The sequence below is a fragment of the Vanessa tameamea genome, chromosome 15 (genome assembly GCF_037043105.1).
Source record: "Vanessa tameamea isolate UH-Manoa-2023 chromosome 15, ilVanTame1 primary haplotype, whole genome shotgun sequence".
Lineage (NCBI taxonomy): Eukaryota > Metazoa > Arthropoda > Insecta > Lepidoptera > Nymphalidae > Vanessa > Vanessa tameamea.
This window is the reverse complement of record NC_087323.1, coordinates 4,216,238-4,235,871: the sequence shown is the minus strand read 5'-3', so window position 1 is coordinate 4,235,871 and position 19,634 is coordinate 4,216,238. Positions and strand designations below refer to the sequence as shown.

The window sequence follows — 19,634 nt, the reverse complement described above, 5'->3', positions numbered from 1 at the left end:
GGAAAGGTTCGTGTCCGTGTCCGCTCGGCATTAAATAAAAAGTGGAAAGGGACAACGGTATTCAAAAAAGCCTATTACTGTTTACGGAATATTCAGCGTCAATTGGTCATAGTCTCGTACCGATACGTTCAGTAGTTGTGGTACGTGATTCACGCAGAAAGAAAAGAAAAACAATATATCTAAATATTTTTCCTCATGATCTGAAATTTGAAATGAATGTACATTTATTTATTTCTTTTATTTGTCATGTTATACAACTTGCCGAGATTTAAATACATTGCATTGTTTTTAACGACCTTGCACTATAATAGTATTAATTCGTTACAATGCTATTGTATGTTGCTAACACGTCTATAAAATAAAGTTCTCCAACTGTTTAATTATTTTTTTTTAAACTGGCTCACGCTCCGCGTTAAACGGAACGCGATCCCGCTACGTCGCATAATTATCAAATTTCATATCCTTATCACGTATTAAACATGTCTAGAGCGGCATTACTTTTCACTTATTGGATTTCAAAAATTATCTTATAGCTTCGAAATAGAGTTCAAAATAGAATGACTCAACTGGATAATGTAGTACAGGAGCGATCAGTATGGTTTCCTCGTGACGACCCCTTGTGCCTATGACCTACAGAACCTTGACTTTGGTTTCGTGAAAGTCGAGAATGATCATAATTGGTTTAGTAGTAGTAAATCCAATTGTAGCTGCCATTATTTAATACATCTTAACATTCAAAATTAAAATAAACTTTCTCAAGTATGCACGTCTGAAATCTCAGTATACTATTAATCAGAAGAACCAGGAAGACACTGCAGTTTCATTTTTAATCATACTAATCATTATAGTTGTATTCATTACTTACAATTAAATTCTTTCTAACTTGCACTATATTCAACGAATACGAATTTTATATGCTGATATTAAAATGTTCAAATTAAGGTGACGGTGAATATCAGGATCATTAAATTAAATTTAAACCAAAAATGCGGTGAAGATAAGATATATTTTATCGCCGCTGAATAGAGCTCTACCAAAAGACAGATAATTCATACAACCCAGTCTCTCCCGAGAGCCGATGTGCTTGATCGTTTCCTGCGCATGAAAATGAAAGGTATATTTTATTGAGCGGAAAGAATATTAATTGTAATTATGAAAATGTATGATCAAAATACAATTGATTTGTGCTTAGATGTTTTCTATTGCATATGACAGTAACAATTTCAAGAGAAATTAACAAACGTTTTGTTTCAAGAAAGAATTTTTATTTAATTATTTTATAGTGCATTATAAATTTGACGACTTCCGTGGTCGACCAGTGTGTATACCGGTTTTCACGGGTACGTCACTCCGAGGTCCCGGGTTTGCTTCCCGGCCGAGTCGATGTAGTTTAAAAGTTCATTAGTTTTTTATGTTGTCTTGAGTCTGGGTGTTTGTGGTACCGTCGTTACTTCTGATTTTCCATAACACAAGTGCTTTAGCTACTTACATTTGAATCAGAGTAGTGTATGTGATGTTGTCCAATATTTATTTATTTATTATTATTAAATTTGACTTTAGATTTAATAGCTTCTGGCTTCTTGACTGTGTTCAATTTTGTCATAGTATTGCTTAATAGTTTCGAAATCGAACATCAACAAGGCCACTTCACAAGATCTTATTTAATATTTGTATTGGACCCGTGAGAAATCCCATAGGGTCATAGTCCTTGGTTAAGCTTATTTGTTCGACTCACGCTATGCTTGAATTAAATAGTGGCAGAGTGACTCAGGTGCAATCATCTAACTTCGTATCCATCTTGTATTGTAAAATAATAAAAGGAAACTGTTATTAATATAAATTGTATTTGTACCATAGCACGAAATTATAATTATATTTTTCCTTTATATACTAGTATAAACATGATTTAACAATTTGTAGAAACTTAATTATTTTTTATTTATATATTTTAAAAAAATGCATAATATTTTTTATGCTAAATTGCATGCATTTTCATTTCATGAATGTACATTCAACTTATGTTCCCATGCAAATCGTGTTTTAAAGAAATAAAATCAGCAGAGACACGACTATACTAATTATGTCATCCGGCCTGAGTTAACTTTAACGTGTAAACTAGCGTTATCTCGTCACGAACCATCAAGATTGTCAAGGCATCTTCGTCTAGGTCTCCAAGAGCGCATGATTTAGAGAAACAAGGTTCCCTGTGTACTACGGTAATCTCAATATAACGGTTAATGTACCATAATATCTAGCTCAGGATCAGGAGCAGACGATCTGATTAGGCACTCCGGAACATCTAGTCCCTGTGGTTGGTGGTGAAATGGCAAGGGTCAAGGGATAGTTAATATTTATTACAGTGCCAATATTTATGGTATTCATAGTGCAACGTATGTGGTTATGATTGGTTATCCGTCTGCCTATTTGAATTTAGATAAATAAAAAGATACTAACGTTAAAATTATTAGTTATGTGTGCTATGACTACCCTATAATTATGATGGATAATACGATACTACTACTACTGATATTAACGAACTAACGAACGGCCTCACAAGCGATAGTAGCCAACTGTGCAGGACATATTACAGTTCAAAATACAAGTGCACTCCCTATCTCGTAATTAAGTTTAATTGTAAATAGGAGTAGAAACACTGACAGTTATCAAAAAACGGGTTGCTGTGGAGACAAACCCAATATATTTACAAGCCTGACCCTGGTATTTGGGGAATTCACTCATGTATATAAAAATTGACAAATACCTAATATTTATATCTAGAAAAAAGAACTTCGAAAAAAAAACAAACTAGTTAAACTTTAAACGAAGACATAGGACGGAAGTTGAGTTTATTTTTGTATGATGATATGTATATTTGCTAACATCTCTATAACCGGTTAATAAGGAAATATTTTAAAATCAAACGTATTTTTATATTGATAATTGCGTAACCGATATATCGATGGTGAAAAATAATATTTCTTTTTTAATGAGGAACAGTAAAATAAATTATTACGTCTTTGACATACAACTTGACATAAAACCATTTCTTGACCTTCACTTAAAACCATATAAAACATTTCAATAATTTAATTTCATATGAATGTGAATCTTTCCAAAGACATAACCTAAATCGAACGCATTGGAGCTATTTCGGAATTTGTTTGAGACTATTTATTAATGATCATTATTACAGAAATAGGTTACGCTGTGAAAATATTCGTGTAGAAGTCGAAATTTATGTGATAATAACTTAAGTTCATAACAAAACCATAACGTCAGTAAAGTTCACCGGACCCTTTTCTAGGGCATAACTCACCGTTACTTGACCGTGACCGCCCAGAACGATGACTTGCTCTATAGTCTGCTACCTATTACTGGTATTACCTAAACAAACATGCCGTACCAAATTGAACTTTATGTCCTTAACACCAACATGAATGTCATCATTGCTAAAAAAACTAGACTAGTCATGAACACGTGTCGTGATGTAATGAGAAGCCCTGATGTAGGTCAGACATTCCGTTAGATAAAGTTGAACTTGTCTGTGCATAATACGGTATCGCTTGCATTATCTGTGCAAACAAGAAAAACATGTCATTCTATATTTAGCCTCGTCATAAACGCTCTAAGATAGTTGCACCAAAATTGTGACCATAGAAAATATTTACCACAGATTATAAATATAAAATAATAACAACATAATTCCAAGGATTTTTGTGGCGTTCAATTATTCGTGGCTGCAATTAAACTGTATAAATTTCACTTGTTTGTACCCGGTATGTGAAGAGCAGACGCTAAAATTAATGGAGCTATAAAAGCGATGACTTTCTCTCAATATAAAATAAGTAATACATTACCTTGTAATATAAGTATAATAACTATGTCATATTTAAAAAATACATGTTCCTATATTAATCTATACGATTCATTAGTATGAATATAATTATACATATACTTTTCTTTGATAATATATTTAAACACAAAACAAGAGCAAGATCACTACAACAGACTGCGCGGAGTCATTTCGAGTTAGATTTAGTATTTTAATAAGATTTTTTATAACCTTCCAGTACAAATACAACTAACTAATTAAGTATTGTATTCTATACAATTTCCTCTTAAGAAGAAATAAGCGGTTATTATAATTTGCAAAGCATACATAAGCACAGAGTGCCTAGGGGAATGCAATACCGTTATTGAGGTAAACACAGGCAAATCATGCCTGTCTTGTATGCGTGGGCCGGCTAACACATCCCATACATTTGAAACAGGAGCGCAAATTGCAATAAAGCATACATACAATTTGTATTAGCATATAGACGAATAGATTGCTTTGCTTATTCAATCATGTGCATGTAATGGCTGGATGAACTAGGAAGTAATACGTTTTCCTATAGCTTCAGGCGTAAAAATGAAAGGTTCGATTCATATCAATTACTCATTTGAAGCTCGTACTCGTATATTACTGCAGAACTAATTCAATCTTAAATTAAGGTTAAAGGTTCGAAAGCAGTACTGCATTTTCATGTTATTAATTATTTGTGTTTATAATTCATTATTCTCCTCGTAATCAGCGGTAAAGGAAGACATCGGATAGTTGGATGAAATTCCGCAGCATGTCCCGTATTCCAACAGCGTGGTGGAATACGGTACATAAACCATCTCAAAGATATGCCTTAGCCCAGTAATTAGACATTTACAGACTTTTACTCTGTTTTCACGTCACGGTTTAGAGACATCACCGTGATTTATTACGATTTCAATATTATTAACTTTAAAGAACTACGATAAAATTATACTTAAAAATATAAACATATTTTGCAAATAGGTCTAACCATGACGTAAACCTCTGACATCTACTTGTGACATCAGGGCTAACGCAAGAATATTTCTCTTAGAAGTCTTCATATTTTTAATAAAAAACTAAATCACTTATATTTTTTAAATATATGAGCAATTTAATGCAGCATTAATAAAGATGAATTTAGGCTGTAATGCATATACTGCCTTTGCGGATTCTGCAAATCATTATTACGCAAAGGTTTAGAAAATACTAACAATTGTTTAAGCAATTTAAGTAAAGGAAAGCACTTGAAGTAACTGTAACGATAATAGTCTAATAAATAGCCTTAAGACAGCCGGTTCCCGTTACTCTAGCCCTACAGATCACGACGGTAATTTGATATCAGTCGCGATGTGCCGGCAAACTTACTCCATCTATTATTTTAGGTGTGTGTGTCCAAATATATATATATATAAACAAAATAATAATAATAAAATCCCGCAAAGAGTTTTAACTTTGCCTATTAATAATATTTTTTTTATTTTTATTTAAGTATTTTTTGTGATTGATCCAGGGTAAATTTAAGAATTATGTTTAAAAATCCTCTAATCTTTATCTTTACATAATATAAAACAAAGTCGCTTTCTCTGTCCCTATGTCCCTTTGTATGCTTAAATCTTTAAAACTACGCAAAGGATTTTGATGCGGTTTTTTTTAATAGATAGAGTGATTTGAGAGGAAGGTTTTTGTATATAATGCATAACATTATAAGTTAATTTGTAAATATATTCATATTCTACGCGGGCAAGGCCGCGGGTAACAGCTAGTACATATATATACTACTTACTGCAGAGCTTCCTTTTTGCTGCGTTCTTCTTAACTTAACATTTTAAGTTTAAGTTCGATTGAAAATTTATTTAAGATGAATGAATTATATTTATATTTTAATGACATCACAATCTTAAAATATGTATGAATGCAATATTAAACTCAAATAAATGATTTAACTCCGTCTTCATTTAATGTTACTACTAACTAGGTATACTTACATCTAAAACACGGAAAACATCTAAACAATCTATTCTGCATTTAACTATCGAGATAAGCAAATAAATTCACAGTATACAAGTCACAAAACATTTGACCATTTACTTAGCCTAATAAGTCCATTTCGTTGCATAAAATAAAGATTATAATAATATTACTTTATACATAAATAAAAGGAAATAGTTAGAAATCTTAGTCAGAATATAAAATTGATAAGACATCAAAAACAAATCAAAAATATGTAATACGATATTTTTGGAATAGACGAAACAATTAAACGTATGCAAGTAAATATCTAACGTTCAATGGGGCCGTTAAACTTAGGCTCGCGTGATCCAACTGGCGGAAGTACAAGGCCTAAGCCATTCGCAGTCAAGTGCAATCAACCTGAACCTCATTGTTCAGCAGATAAACTGTTATCGAAGCATTCTCTACCTCCTGTGAAGCGAGCCGGGACTACATGCTTACGTGTGTTTTGCTTTCTTAATAGTTAATATCAGTTACATAGAATTTAATGTATCTACGAGTATGTAGGCTATTATAAAGCGGGGCTTAGTAATTTTCCATTTGGTACACAATATTTATAAAGTATTAACAATTATTCATAGACAATATTTAACTTTATAAATTACTGACAGGAATTTTTTCAGGACGTTCGATGTACAACAGTCCAAATAATGACATTGACGCTCACGCTTTGTCTACGTATGTGTCTATGGATAGATGATAGTTGAGTACGCATAATGCACAACGCAATCTTTTAACCTCCCTTATCTAAATATTTCTTGTATAATCTATGTTTTTATTCCATTCGATAGAGCAGTTTTTCTATTGTCTCCTTCAAGGACATTTAAGAAAGGTGATACCTGAATATTGCGATTGATGTAATGATGAAATACAATACGTCTTTCAAGAAACATATTATTGGTCATTTTTTACTAAAGTATCATTTTTTATCTACAAGATGTCATATATTCAATACTAGCTGTTACCCGCGGTGTTACTAATCAAAGACAATGAGATTTAAACATAGACAATATTACTTTTTTACTATTTATATATATATATCTATATTCTATATAACAGTCAAATGCAAAGTAAATAAAAGGAAAATATCCAAACATTCATGTAACAGACGCTTTACAATACCTTGAGAAAGGTGCAGGTAGGCGTTCAGTGTAGGTCCAGTTTAAGCTTAGTATTTGTTGGATGCACGAACTAGATAGTGGTAAATAAATTGGAAAATTTATAGCGTTCGGGTTTGAACTTACAATAATTGTATGTCGCTATTGGCACGTGGGACTGTTTGCGTGAGAATGTGCTTAATTTATCTATGTGGCACATTTTGCTTAAATTATTGTACAGAAATGATTTGTGGAGGTCGGACGTCTAACGGTTCTTTATATTTTTAATCAGCTAGATCTAGTTTATTTGCATAAATCTATATTTTTTTCGTTTACACAATTTCTTAAATGCTATTAATGTTTCAAGTTTGTTATTGATAAGATAAAAAGTAATGATGATTGATGTTACATCATTCATGATGTCTTTCGCTTATTAAATTAATTTCTCTTCAGTTTTAAAATTCGAATTATGGATGAGGTATAATTGTTGGGCAAGTAGCACACCAAATGGCAATTTTCATTCATCGTTACACAGATTTACAGAATAATTGAGTTTTTTTTTAAATCAATTCATTGGATCAAATGTTTAATTTATCTCTGAACTACCTATACAATTATCGATCGCTATGGTGCCTTAGTATATAGGACACCGTTATGTGCACAGCAAACATTCCGATGTCTATCGTCCATGTTTTTTTATAGAGTCTACAATGTTCTTTAGTAGTCGCTAGGAATTTATACATCTCTAGAAATGTCTAGAAATATATCTTTGTCATTTCCCCGAATACATAATCACGTATAGTTATATCATTGATTGTGATTATGATTTAAATAGATAGATTTATCTGTTAGTGTCGAATATATCTTTGAAAAAAAAAATCATTCAATTAAATCACTTTAACATATATAATTTTATATAATCATTCGTCGTCATTTAGGTACATAATCAATCATTAAAACACTTAAAACACAATTAAATACAGATAAATATTACAAGGTAAATTCGCTTACTTCTTATTATTAGAAAAGGAGGTTAATCTCGAATGGCATGCGATATCAAAAAATTATAATCAACTTATTAACAATCGCTTAAAATTACAATTATGCGATGAAAGCCTGCCTTAATAACAGTCTTTAAGTACTATTAACTTAAAGTTTATGTTGAGTTTGTACGAAAGTAAAGTAAGCTAATACCTTACAATTACTATTGATACGATGTTTCGTGAACTATTGACCCTCAGACCAACGAAAAAGAATAAAAGAGATCTTATTCTTTAATCTGAGATTTGACTTTTTGCCAAAAACTCTGTTGTTTAAGTTAATAATTTTAAATATTATTGAAATTACTCATAAATTATCGTACGATTCCGTTTGGTCCGATGGTCAATCTGTATAATTATCTATAAAGACTACATACAACATTTTATATCTCTAGGATATAGCGCTATAAGCAATAGTTATTATTTCTTCCCTATCTATACCGATTTCATTGCTTATATTCATATTTAAAATAAATATATAAAATGAATATTCTGCCGTGTAGAAACCTAACAAATGCTACGTTTTAATGAATAAAAATATGTTTAAATTATAATTATTAACATTTATACTATAATTAACTAAATATAAAAAAGCAAAACGTTCTATTCAGACATAATTGAATTTCAAAAATCTGCATATTGTTTAGAAATTATAACATTTTTAAATACTTTAAATAAGTTATTTTTAAATATTTTAAATAAGTAAGTAATTAGCAATCACTCTGAGGCGTATTCGGTTGCATAAGTGATGAAAGCGCGGCATCGCTGGATCGCGAGATCTGCTTTTCATTCTAATAAGATTTGCTTACAGGCACATTGAAACGCATCACGCAGTATGCATTACATATGTTAGATCATCTTAGTATCGAGAGAAGGAAAGTAAGTCAGTTTTCTATATTTTATTACACACTGTACAAGAATGATGCCTGATACAAATATTTCAATTCCAAGTCCTTAAAACCATCTGCGAATAATTTAAAAAAAGAAAAAAACAACTATCTTCTTATTACCGAATATATGCAGCGTGTAATTATAATTTGAATAAAAGTTATTAAAAGCATTTCTTCGAATGCAAATTGCGCTTACGAAAATTCGGTAACAAATAAAATCGAAAATCCAACTCACGATAGATTTACAAAAAAAAAAGAAACACGTAAGACAAGATTTAAATTCAAGATGTAATCTAGAAAGTAGATGCTAAATCGATACATGTACTTGAACATATAACATGAATACGAGTGTTGATTTCGAATGAATGTTCGAATAATTTATTCACCATATTTATGAAACATAATATTATGCAATATTGTTTTCGAAGTGCATCCTCTTTATGCAATTAATTAAAAGTTCCAGCGTATCGTTAATTTTGTTTGAAGTTCACTTAACTTGGTAACTATTCTGTGTACAGTAAATTTTTCAAAATAGTAGTTACAAAACCTGTTTATAATAAATATTTTTGAAGTAGAATATTATAAGTAAGACAAACATATCGATGATTTTCTCTTTGTTTACATAATAACTTATATCTGAAATAATAAATATGGTAGGTGCATATGGACATACTGTTTTATATTATTTCTATTGTAACCATAAGTAATTTATTTGGATAATGTAAAAGTGACTTCCCTATAAAAATAGGTAGTTAATTATCTTGTATTATTTGATGTTTTACATTAAGATACGTTGAACATTTACAATAAGCACGAAAACTGATCATATTTTTTAATTCATAATTATGTACCGATATAAAATGTATTCCTTTTTGTGTTTAAGTAATTTGCCATTTCTCAGATGTAATTACGTAACATAAAAGGTTTGTAAGTTCTCTTCACTTTCTATTATGAGATACGAATCTATACACGAAGGTACTTTCAACGAATCATAATAAAAAATAAATATACTTAAGAAGCATACGTATTATATAAATATAGGAATTAGAATACAATCAAACTTTCTTATAAAGAAAAAATGCATTTTAAACAAATATAAAAGAACTATGCACCTATTAGACGCCTTTATTAAGCCGCTTGAATCTAGATCAGTTTTACATCTATTCGTCATTAAAACACAGAAAATGTTACCGTTGTAATTGTATAGGTAATGTCTACGGGCTGCGGACTAAGGTATTTTAATATTGGAATGACGATGCTTAGTTTTTGAGCTTGATAAGCGTTAGGTCTGGTCATCAACATTGTACATTTAGGGTTACTATCGATAAAATATTGGGAACCAGGACAAAAATATATACATATTACGATTTGAAGGCTTTGGCGAAGTTACAAGAAATTTATTTCGGAATTCTCTCGTGTTATCATTAAACGAATTAAAATATTTAGTGCATAAAAAAATACTTAGCTGGAATTTTATTACTTACTTAGAATGTACATTGTACACAGAAGGACATCACAAATTGACCTCGTTACTGAGTGGTCAAAAATTTGAATAAAAAAAGCATTCGTTTTGAAACATTTACGAGTTACATATGCTTTAGGTATTCCGATGGCAGGAGGATAAAAGTTAATTAAACAATCTCGACTTTGAATTGAAGTGACACGATTGGGCCAGATCTAAAATAATCAATGGTATTCATTACGGTTTCAAGATAAATGGCATATTGAATGTCTGCGAAATTCTTAACAGATCTTTTGAAGAAAAAAATAAGAACCTAGTGGAACAGTGTTGTATTTTTTATATTTTGATCTCCGGAACTAAGTGCCCACATAAATTATTCCAGAGTATATAAGAAATAAATTACGTACGTAACATCGTATCATTTTCTTAAATAAATAAATTGTTCCCGTGCGAAGCCCCAGACGGCCCGCTTGCCTTTAATATAGATATTATATTATTAAAGAAGTATTTGTAGTGCACAACATAGCAATATGTAAATCTTATGTTTGTTTATCTCTAGCCCTTTGGCAATTGGAATAGGTTATAAGAATAAGACTTTGTCGTGCTTGCTTCCGCACTCCCGATAGGTACGGGTTTATCCTAAAGGAAGCATTATTTTGTAAAAAAAGAAGTTATTAAAATTAATTTAATTAACAGAGAAGAAGATTTTAAAAGGTAGGTACAGCTTCTTTATTATGTATCATACAGCTTCTTTATTATATATGAAATATAATCATTTTTTTTCTATACTAATATCATAACTGCGTAAGTAACCACTGAACCGAATTTGTTGGAATTGAGTATAAAACGAGAGATAGGTAACTCCAAGGATGGACATGGCTATGCTAGGCAGGCTAGGCTAGATAGATAGGCCTAGTGATAAGTCGCGGATGACAATTAGTTATACATAAATACAAAAAGCTCTAAAATACCGGCTCGCATATTTTAAAATTTAATCAAAATGTAAATGTATGTAATATAAAAAATATATTATAATTTGGTATACAAAAATAGTAGGATTGGAAAAGTGAATGTTGACTCCGTTAATACATTCGTTTTATCAGTTTTACTTTCAATGTACCTATTGTGTTACTTTACATCATTTGTTTAAGTCAACTGCGTCACGTAAACCTAATTTTTCTTAAGACGTTTTGTTTGGTTCTCTCATTCAAATTTTATATTGAACTGTCACGATACATTTCACCTTGCATGTTTAATCACTATTACTTAATAGTGATTAACAGAAACAATATATAATATGATTTTATTTAAATGATGAAAATATAGAACATTAACATAATATGCAATGTTGGGCTTGATATTTTTTAAACGATAAAACAAAGCACTGAAGACAAAGCAATATAATTATAATATAACATTTAAGAAGTACATAAGGTTAAGAAAGTTAAGAAGGTTTTATTTTAACCGGTAAAATAAATAAAATTAAATATACAAGATTATAATGTCACAATCACCAAAAATATGAGTAAAATTTTAGCTTACCTAATTGACTGTAAAGCCAGTCCAAAATTTTCATTGATTCGTAAGATTGTACTAAAAAAAAAACAATAGTACACGTGTAAAACAGATTACATTTTATATATTAGATCTCCATAGAGCTAAAATTTAAATGCATTATATCATTGTTTAAATAATCAATATTAAATAGAACGGAAGAGAGGTCATAAGTTGAGACTTGTAAATAAAAACACATGCATTTTATTAGTACGTACTAATGGGATGTTGTAAGAAACACAATGTAAGATGTTCTACAATAGGACCGATATGTACAATGGTCGAAGGTACGCCGGATATTTTGTAAATCTCTATCGCACAATTACCACACACGATAACCTCGATTTAACTATGTATTACAATTTCTACTATAATTAAGTGCGCTATGTTTTAGACTACATAAATTATAACTATAAATCAAGACGGCGAAATATTTCATTTCGAAAATTTGTGTGTTGATATTGCAAGCATTATTAGTATATATATTGTATTGGCAAACAAATGTATAATCGTACAATCGTAATCCTTATAATAAATGCAAAACGTAACAAAAGCCTAACCACAGGCAGTGTTATATAGAAGATATCCTTCAGCGAAATCTAGCCGTGAGTTACAATAAAAGAGATAGCATAAAAACTTTCTTTATGAAAAATACATATACGTATATACTAATTTATATAGGGATCCGGATAACAGTGTGAAAATGTGTTAATCTCATACAGATATTTATGCAAATAAGACTAGTGATTAACCCCGACTTCGAAGGGTTTAATTTACCCTTTAGCGCTCAGGAATTAATTAGCTTTATACCAGTCAAGATATTTTAAGAATTGGATGAATCATTCTGGAGATTTCCCTCTACAAACATATAACTACAAACAAACAAATATGTCTTCTTTTCAATATTAATAAAAAGTAAATAATAATTTTAACAATCGGTTAGGTACAAATATCTCTTCCGATCAGTTGATGTTAAACAATGATTGCATATGAAAAAACGATAGAAATTACATGTACGCAAAACATTCAGGTGGAGCACAAATTAAAAATTAAGTAACTACTTGTACAGTCGCGGACTTTAAGTCACGATCTCTTTCGAATCTTCGGTTTATATCCACTGTGTTTATTACTTTATATGAAGTTCACAAGACGCAGACCATAATCTTGGACATAAACAAAGTGTGTTCAGTTAGATTACTGTTTAAGTCAGCTATCCCATATATATAACGAGATATCTGTGCCGGCAACCTATTTAGTTAGCCGGTTTTGCGTATCTAGAATTATCCAACTAAAATAAATGTAGCTACACTTGGACATTATAACACACAACTTTGAAATTGAAGTATACAGTTTACACGATGTTTAATAGTACCAAAACAATAAAAATTCAATATTTCAAAATCATATCTATACAATGACTAATATTATTTATAAATGCGAAAGTAACTCTATCTGTCTGTATGTTACCACATTATGACTAAACCACTGAACCGATCGTAATGAAATTTGACATTGAGGTAGCCTGGGTTCTGGATAAGTATATCTAGGCATATTAATTATTTAAATGATAAAAATCCGCGTACTCAGTTCATTCGACTAGTTATATACCTTCATCGACTAGTTCATCGACTAGACAATTCATCGACTAGTTTAATACCTTTACCTATATGAAACGATACATTAGACGAATTTACTCTAAATTATAAAAAGCAACATAAAAACGAATGCTTAGTTATTTCAGATTTTATTATTCGAATCACTATATGGGTAGTAACTATTAAAGCATTTCAATCAGGGTTTTACGTGAACGTATTAAATTGAACCGTTTTATGATGGATTTTACAATAGGTTTATAATTATTGAGCAAATTCCTCCGACAAATCAGACTCACACGTAGTCGGTAGAACCATAAACTTTTAACGATGGAATATCTTTATATATGTATATATACATAAAACTTCTGTACGTGTGTATGTAACTACTAATTGGTTGGGTCGATTTCGTGTGTATTTGAGTAGGTCCTTAGAGGTGTAGTTTGGTCCCGGAAGGTGCCGAACGAAGTTCCTAGACGAAATCCGGATGGACAGTTAGTCTTAATATAAAATGAATAAAATATTTTGGAAAAGATAGCCCCAGTTTTGTCATTTTAAATTTTTAATAAAAATATCACACGCAGTTATCGTATTTTAGTGTATTTACTTTGTTATAGATCATATAACCATTTTTATATTTTTCATACATAAAAATAAAAGTGACACCTAATGTCTTCAATCCCAGTACCAGTGACATACAGTGTTGATATTTGCACGATGACGAAATAAAATGGACATTTAAAAAATTATATTTCGAAGATGTTGCTTTACCAGAGGACCTCGTAAAATGTCCACATTAATTTGGACTTTGGTCCTGCCTCGCCACTGCGGCGAAATTTAATGTTAACAAAAAAAATAGAATTCAGAGGAGAAAAAAAATCGTAACAAGCAAACTCATATAAATTGATCCTGTTTTCTTCAATTTTACAATTAATAAAGTAGAATTTCAATCACTGACCGAGCACTATTATTATGCATTTAATTTGCGATTATTTGAAACCATTAGGTACTATAAAATAAAAGTTTACTGGACTAATTTAATTCCATTCTAAATATACGTAACTACATGTTATAAAATTGAAACTAGCCAGTATTTTACCGGACTTCAAAAAGGAGAAGTTTATATATGTTTTAGTGTATTTTCACATATTTTTTTATGAACCGGCTTTTGATGTTTCTTTTAGTACCTACTGGGTTCAGTGTAGGTTTAGGGTTCTATCTAATTTTTACTGTGGATATTTTTAATGTGTTTAAGTTGAATATTCGGACAATTTCATCAGCGCAATAGATGGAACTCGACAAAGTAAACTAACTGACACCAAAAACGGAAAGAACTTTAGTTAATCACTAAAAACCACAATTAAGAATTCCATATCCTAGCTTAGATCATCTTCATGTTCCCGAGTTATTGTTTTTTTATCCAATTTAAATATACTTACAAACATTATTAGAATTACAATTGCTTAAATCGAGTTCATCCAAGATTTGTTGTCATATGTCCTGTCTTTTTTAAATTATGTACATTCATCGAACATTCTTAAAGCTGTTAAGCTTTTACAGCTAGCATTTTTAGATAACATTTTATCATCATTTTCATTCCATAGCTAAAAGCTATAAATTCTCAGGCTGTTCAGAGCTACGGGAAGCATAATAAGAACTTGTTAATTTTATTTTTCCTTTATTGATGAAATTATATTTGATCTGTAAAATAATACTTTGGCATAATTCAAATGTCAACGATGTATAAACGAAGTGATATAGATTATCCGATCCGAAATACTAATGCACCATATATAATTATGTTTGTGACTTTTAAACTTCGTCGATAATAGGACGAACATTTTTTCGAAAATGTTATTCCATTTTTGAAAAAATATGCCTTCTATTTCCGTTTTTGTATTTATTTTTGCATAAATAATTCAACATTTCGTCTCGAGATTAATCATAATATAATCACGATCATTAGAATGTTTACATAATTTCCTCTTCCTGCACCTTGCTCCGCCTGAATAACAAACGACGAACCATTAGCGATGCCCTCAGCGGAACGGAACGAATGCTCAAACGATGACCCATTATATACCTCTAATACAATGTCTATTGCTTTCAAATAGAGAATTCTCGATTAAATTAATAAATCTAAAATTATCAATAAATCTTATATATTTTTTTATTTCTATAATAGGTATGTATTAATTTAAGCCAAGCTTATTTTTATTGAGTTAATTTTATGGGTAGATAAATGAAAATTTAGTACCTACCTACGAATTTTGCACGTGCTATTAGATGGTGATATTTTTGAATCAGATATATAATAACAAATAGTATATAAATCATACGACACTTAATTAGGTTCCGTAAGTAATAGTCTCAGCTATCTTCGAGTTGTAAAAAAGGAATTAATTTGGATATCATTGACCTTTATCAATGTCTTATGCAGTTATCATTAAAGTTTCATAGTTTTCATAGCTAAAAATTATTAAAATAAATAAAATTGCTTATTTTTTTAATTGGCGTGTTATTGTTTAGGTTTCAAACTAAATACGACATAAAACTATATCTTACTTTTTAAGACCCTAATAATTTCCCTTTCTTTTCACAGCCTTAGTAGCAATAAAATACTAGTAATAAGGTAACTTTCGTTTATGTTGAAAAAAACACCAATTCAACTTGTTATATTTTTTGTGTGCAAATTTTGAAGATTTTTTTAAGTTTACGAATCTCTATTGTACTCTTACTGTTGTTGGGATTACGGGAAGTCAAGTTTTTCATATGAATTTAATATAGTCAAAGTTGTTAAAATATCGACAGCTATGATAAAAAAAACTACGTTATGTGAAAAAATAACAACCAATCATCTTAAGATACATTCAACGTTATTGCACTTTTATACTTTCGCAAATAAAAAACTATATGAAATAAAACTTATTCGATTACCAAATAATCATCTTAGGTACATTTTATACCCTAGCTTGTCAATTTGTTAACGTACATCACGTTAACAAATAGCGTTCGAATGGCGGAACGGTTTCTAATAAAATTTTGATAGAAATCAAATGTTTAGGATTAATTATAGTAAATAAAATATTTATGTAAAAACATTTATGTGATCTAACAAAAGGTAGTTAAAAGCTAGTATTGAAATAGCATAAAGACTAGGCAATTCATGAAATACCTATAAATTATTTATATTCACTTACCACTAACGTAGTATTACTTTAAAAAAATCCACATGTACTATAAAGTTATAAGAACAACACTAAATATGTTTAAATTAATTTCATTACACCAAATCATATATATAAGTTCTTAACATTTTTCCCGCGCGTCTTTAAATTTCGAACGCTGCAATCTCTTCACGTGTGGCGCGCCGCTCGCTTGTCTTTACACTGAATGTTTTCAAAGCATCTTTCTTATACGTTCTTACGTTCTTAACAATTTTAACGGGATGCGCAGCGCAAGATTACGTGTTTGATAACCAGGATTTTTGATCCTTTCAGAAAACTAGACAATAAATTGGTGTTAAGATCATTGGACATTTAATTTAATTTTCAAGTTCATTTAAAAATAAAACGAAATTTGTAAAAAAACAAGTTTATTTTCTATTTATCTAATTACAATACATATTATGTAAAGATAATAAATAGTAGATAAAATTTTCAATCTTAACAGTAATACTAATTATAAAACATTACAGCTTGAGAAATTTACTATCACCACTAACTACTTAACATAAATAATGCCTTAAGTCATACCCCGGTTTTTGTTCATAAAGATTTCATCAAAACCAAATTATGATAACACAATTTTGAAAGTAAATGCAAAATAAAACTACTGCAAACTTTAATTGTGTAACAAAAAAAGAGTTCTAAAACACTACTTACAATTTAAAAAAAAAATAACTAAAAAAAAATAAATAGTAAAGCATTTTTAATACAGCTACAGATATTTTCAATTTCAGTCAATTTTATATGAATAACATATATAAAAAAAATATATCACAAAGTTTTATACTAATATAAGCATTTACATGCAAAATTAAACCAAAGGCATAGTAATACATAAAATAAAGAAACTACTCATTAATATTTAAAATTAATAAAAGTAGTTGATAAATGAGTAAAGATTATAATAGATATTAAAATTAAATATTAATCATTACAAAAGAATTACATATCATACAAGAAATAACATAAGAAAATTTTCAATTGATTATTAATTATTTAAAAAAAAAAGAAGTAATTAATAGTACTAAAAAATATATTGTAAGATATGATGCATTTATATGATTATAATAATTAATGTTGCCAGTATTTAATCTATTCTTTATTAAAAATATAATTTAATCAAACATATCAAAGGAAATTTGCAATGTAATAAGATATATAAACTATGTATATTTACACCAATTTTATTGTATTTTGAAGATAGACAGTCTCTCATTTTATTTGAGGATACATTAAAGTTGCTGTAAATAATATATCATACAATAATAGTAGTATATAAATCACTTATGTAACTACTTAACTATATCAAAATGATTATTTTTCAAATAAAATATTCGAATTTGTTTTAATTATGTTTCTTCAATGTTTGGGTTTTCAGAGAATAGCTGGTGATCATTATAGGTGCGTAGGTATTTTTTTGTAAATATGTATAACAAGAGACCCCATTTAAGCATCATGAAGGACCATATCATGCGGATGATTATGCTTGTTTGTATTGGTAGAATATCTGAGAATTAAAAACAAAATGAAAATCTATTATTACTAATCTATATCATACACAAAAATTCAAATATTACTTACCAGCTTTATAGTATATTTCTAAAAACAAATAAAACAGTGTGAGAGCAGTTCCAGAGACAAAACCGACCATGCCAAAATCTCCTAGATATTGGAGAGCTTTTCTGGAAAAGTTGACATGTAAGGACTCTTTCAGATAGTGGCAATGTAGCATGAAAGTCAATGATGCATGTATGCCTGAAATAAAATTAGTAATTATGAGGCAATACAGAAATATTGTGGTAATCTTTATCATTTAAGTGAAATGTCTGATTCATAAGTATTATCAATGTATGTTCATATGATTAACTATATGTGTATATATATATATATATAACAAATGAACTAATAAATTTACATTACAAACAATTCTTGTGTTACAGTCTACACTTGTTTTAACGCATTTAAATTAACCTTAGATCTTATAATCTTAAATATAAATATAAAATCTTATGAGAAAGTCAAAACACTTACCGGACAATAACGCCCACATCCCAGCTTCAATGTTTGCATAAACAATGCAAAAACATATAAACGCTGACAATCCTAATATCGCACCTATAGCACTTATGGCTATATGAATTTTGGTGCGCAACATACTTTTTTAATAAAATATTTTAGCTGTATGCTTGAAAATGTTGAAAAAGGAAATAAAAATACGTTTATTGCAGTAAATAATAATAAAGAAAAGTTAACGACACCAAAATGAATTATTTGTCAGCTTTGACATTTGACAACTAAAATGACAATTAAAATGTACCTGTATAGTGATGTTCAAATTTCCTAAAAGCTATGGCTATAATTTTAAAAAAGCAATAAAATTCTTGTATTCAGCGCTGTTAAATGTTGATAGAAACTCTGTTCTTAATTCAAGTTGAGATGTAGTTTTAAATGTGGAATGGTCATATTTAAGAACATTTGGAGGTAGATCTAAATATTTATTTACACCACCTAGTTCTAAAATTTAGATATATATATATGAATGTATACACAATAATAAGCCACCGACTTTAATTTTTTTCTACTTTTCGATAATACAATTGAATTTTTACGGACTTATATTTACTTTTTAAAATGCCATAAACTAGAAAAAGTAAAAATAGTAAATATATACCCAGCGACAGCCGGATGACAGATTATTTGAATTAAGATATTTAAAAAAATAAATAAATATTCAATTGAAATAAATAAGTAATAGAATGAATAGTAAACGTTAAGAGTTTCTAATAGTACTGATTTATTGTCAAAAATTACATACGAAATGTGGAGGGCAAATAAAGGCGATAGAATAAGTCGAGCTCAAATGGTGAAATTATTAGAATTATTAAGCGGAGATGGAATTTTGGTAAAAAGCAGGG

The 19,634-nt window shown here is 29.4% G+C and overlaps 2 protein-coding genes across 2 annotated transcripts in view; both read right to left on the bottom strand.

Annotated features, from left to right (window-relative positions):
• LOC113399129 (uncharacterized) overlaps nt 1-16,908 on the bottom strand; it is a 38,287-nt gene extending 21,379 nt beyond the window's left edge. The window contains exon 1 of the mRNA XM_026638185.2: nt 16,693-16,908. The gene's annotated coding sequence lies outside the window, so the exon portion shown is untranslated. The remainder of the gene's footprint in view (nt 1-16,692) is intronic.
• A 162-nt stretch (nt 16,909-17,070) lies between these two features.
• Nucleotides 17,071-19,038, bottom strand: LOC113399138 (heme transporter hrg1-B-like). Its single transcript, XM_026638198.2, has 3 exons — nt 18,751-19,038; nt 18,301-18,474; nt 17,071-18,226 (listed from the first exon to the last, which is right to left on the bottom strand). Exons 1-3 carry the CDS (start codon nt 18,872-18,874, stop codon nt 18,069-18,071), a joined length of 456 nt encoding a protein of 151 aa, XP_026493983.2. The 5' UTR covers nt 18,875-19,038; the 3' UTR covers nt 17,071-18,068.
• Between the last annotated feature and the right edge of the window lie 596 nt (nt 19,039-19,634).

What these genes read in the sequence shown, in the direction of transcription:
- LOC113399138 (XM_026638198.2), bottom strand. Translation starts at nt 18,874, where the DNA reads ATGTTGCGCACCAAAATTCATATAGCCATAAGTGCTATAGGTGCGATA. An exon ending in GATGTGGGCGTTATTGTCCG is followed by an intron (nt 18,475 to 18,750) that starts GTAAGTGTTTTG and finishes ATTTTATTTCAG; the next exon opens with GCATACATGCATCATTGACT. An exon ending in AGAAATATACTATAAAGCTG is followed by an intron (nt 18,227 to 18,300) that starts GTAAGTAATATT and finishes TTTAATTCTCAG; the next exon opens with ATATTCTACCAATACAAACA.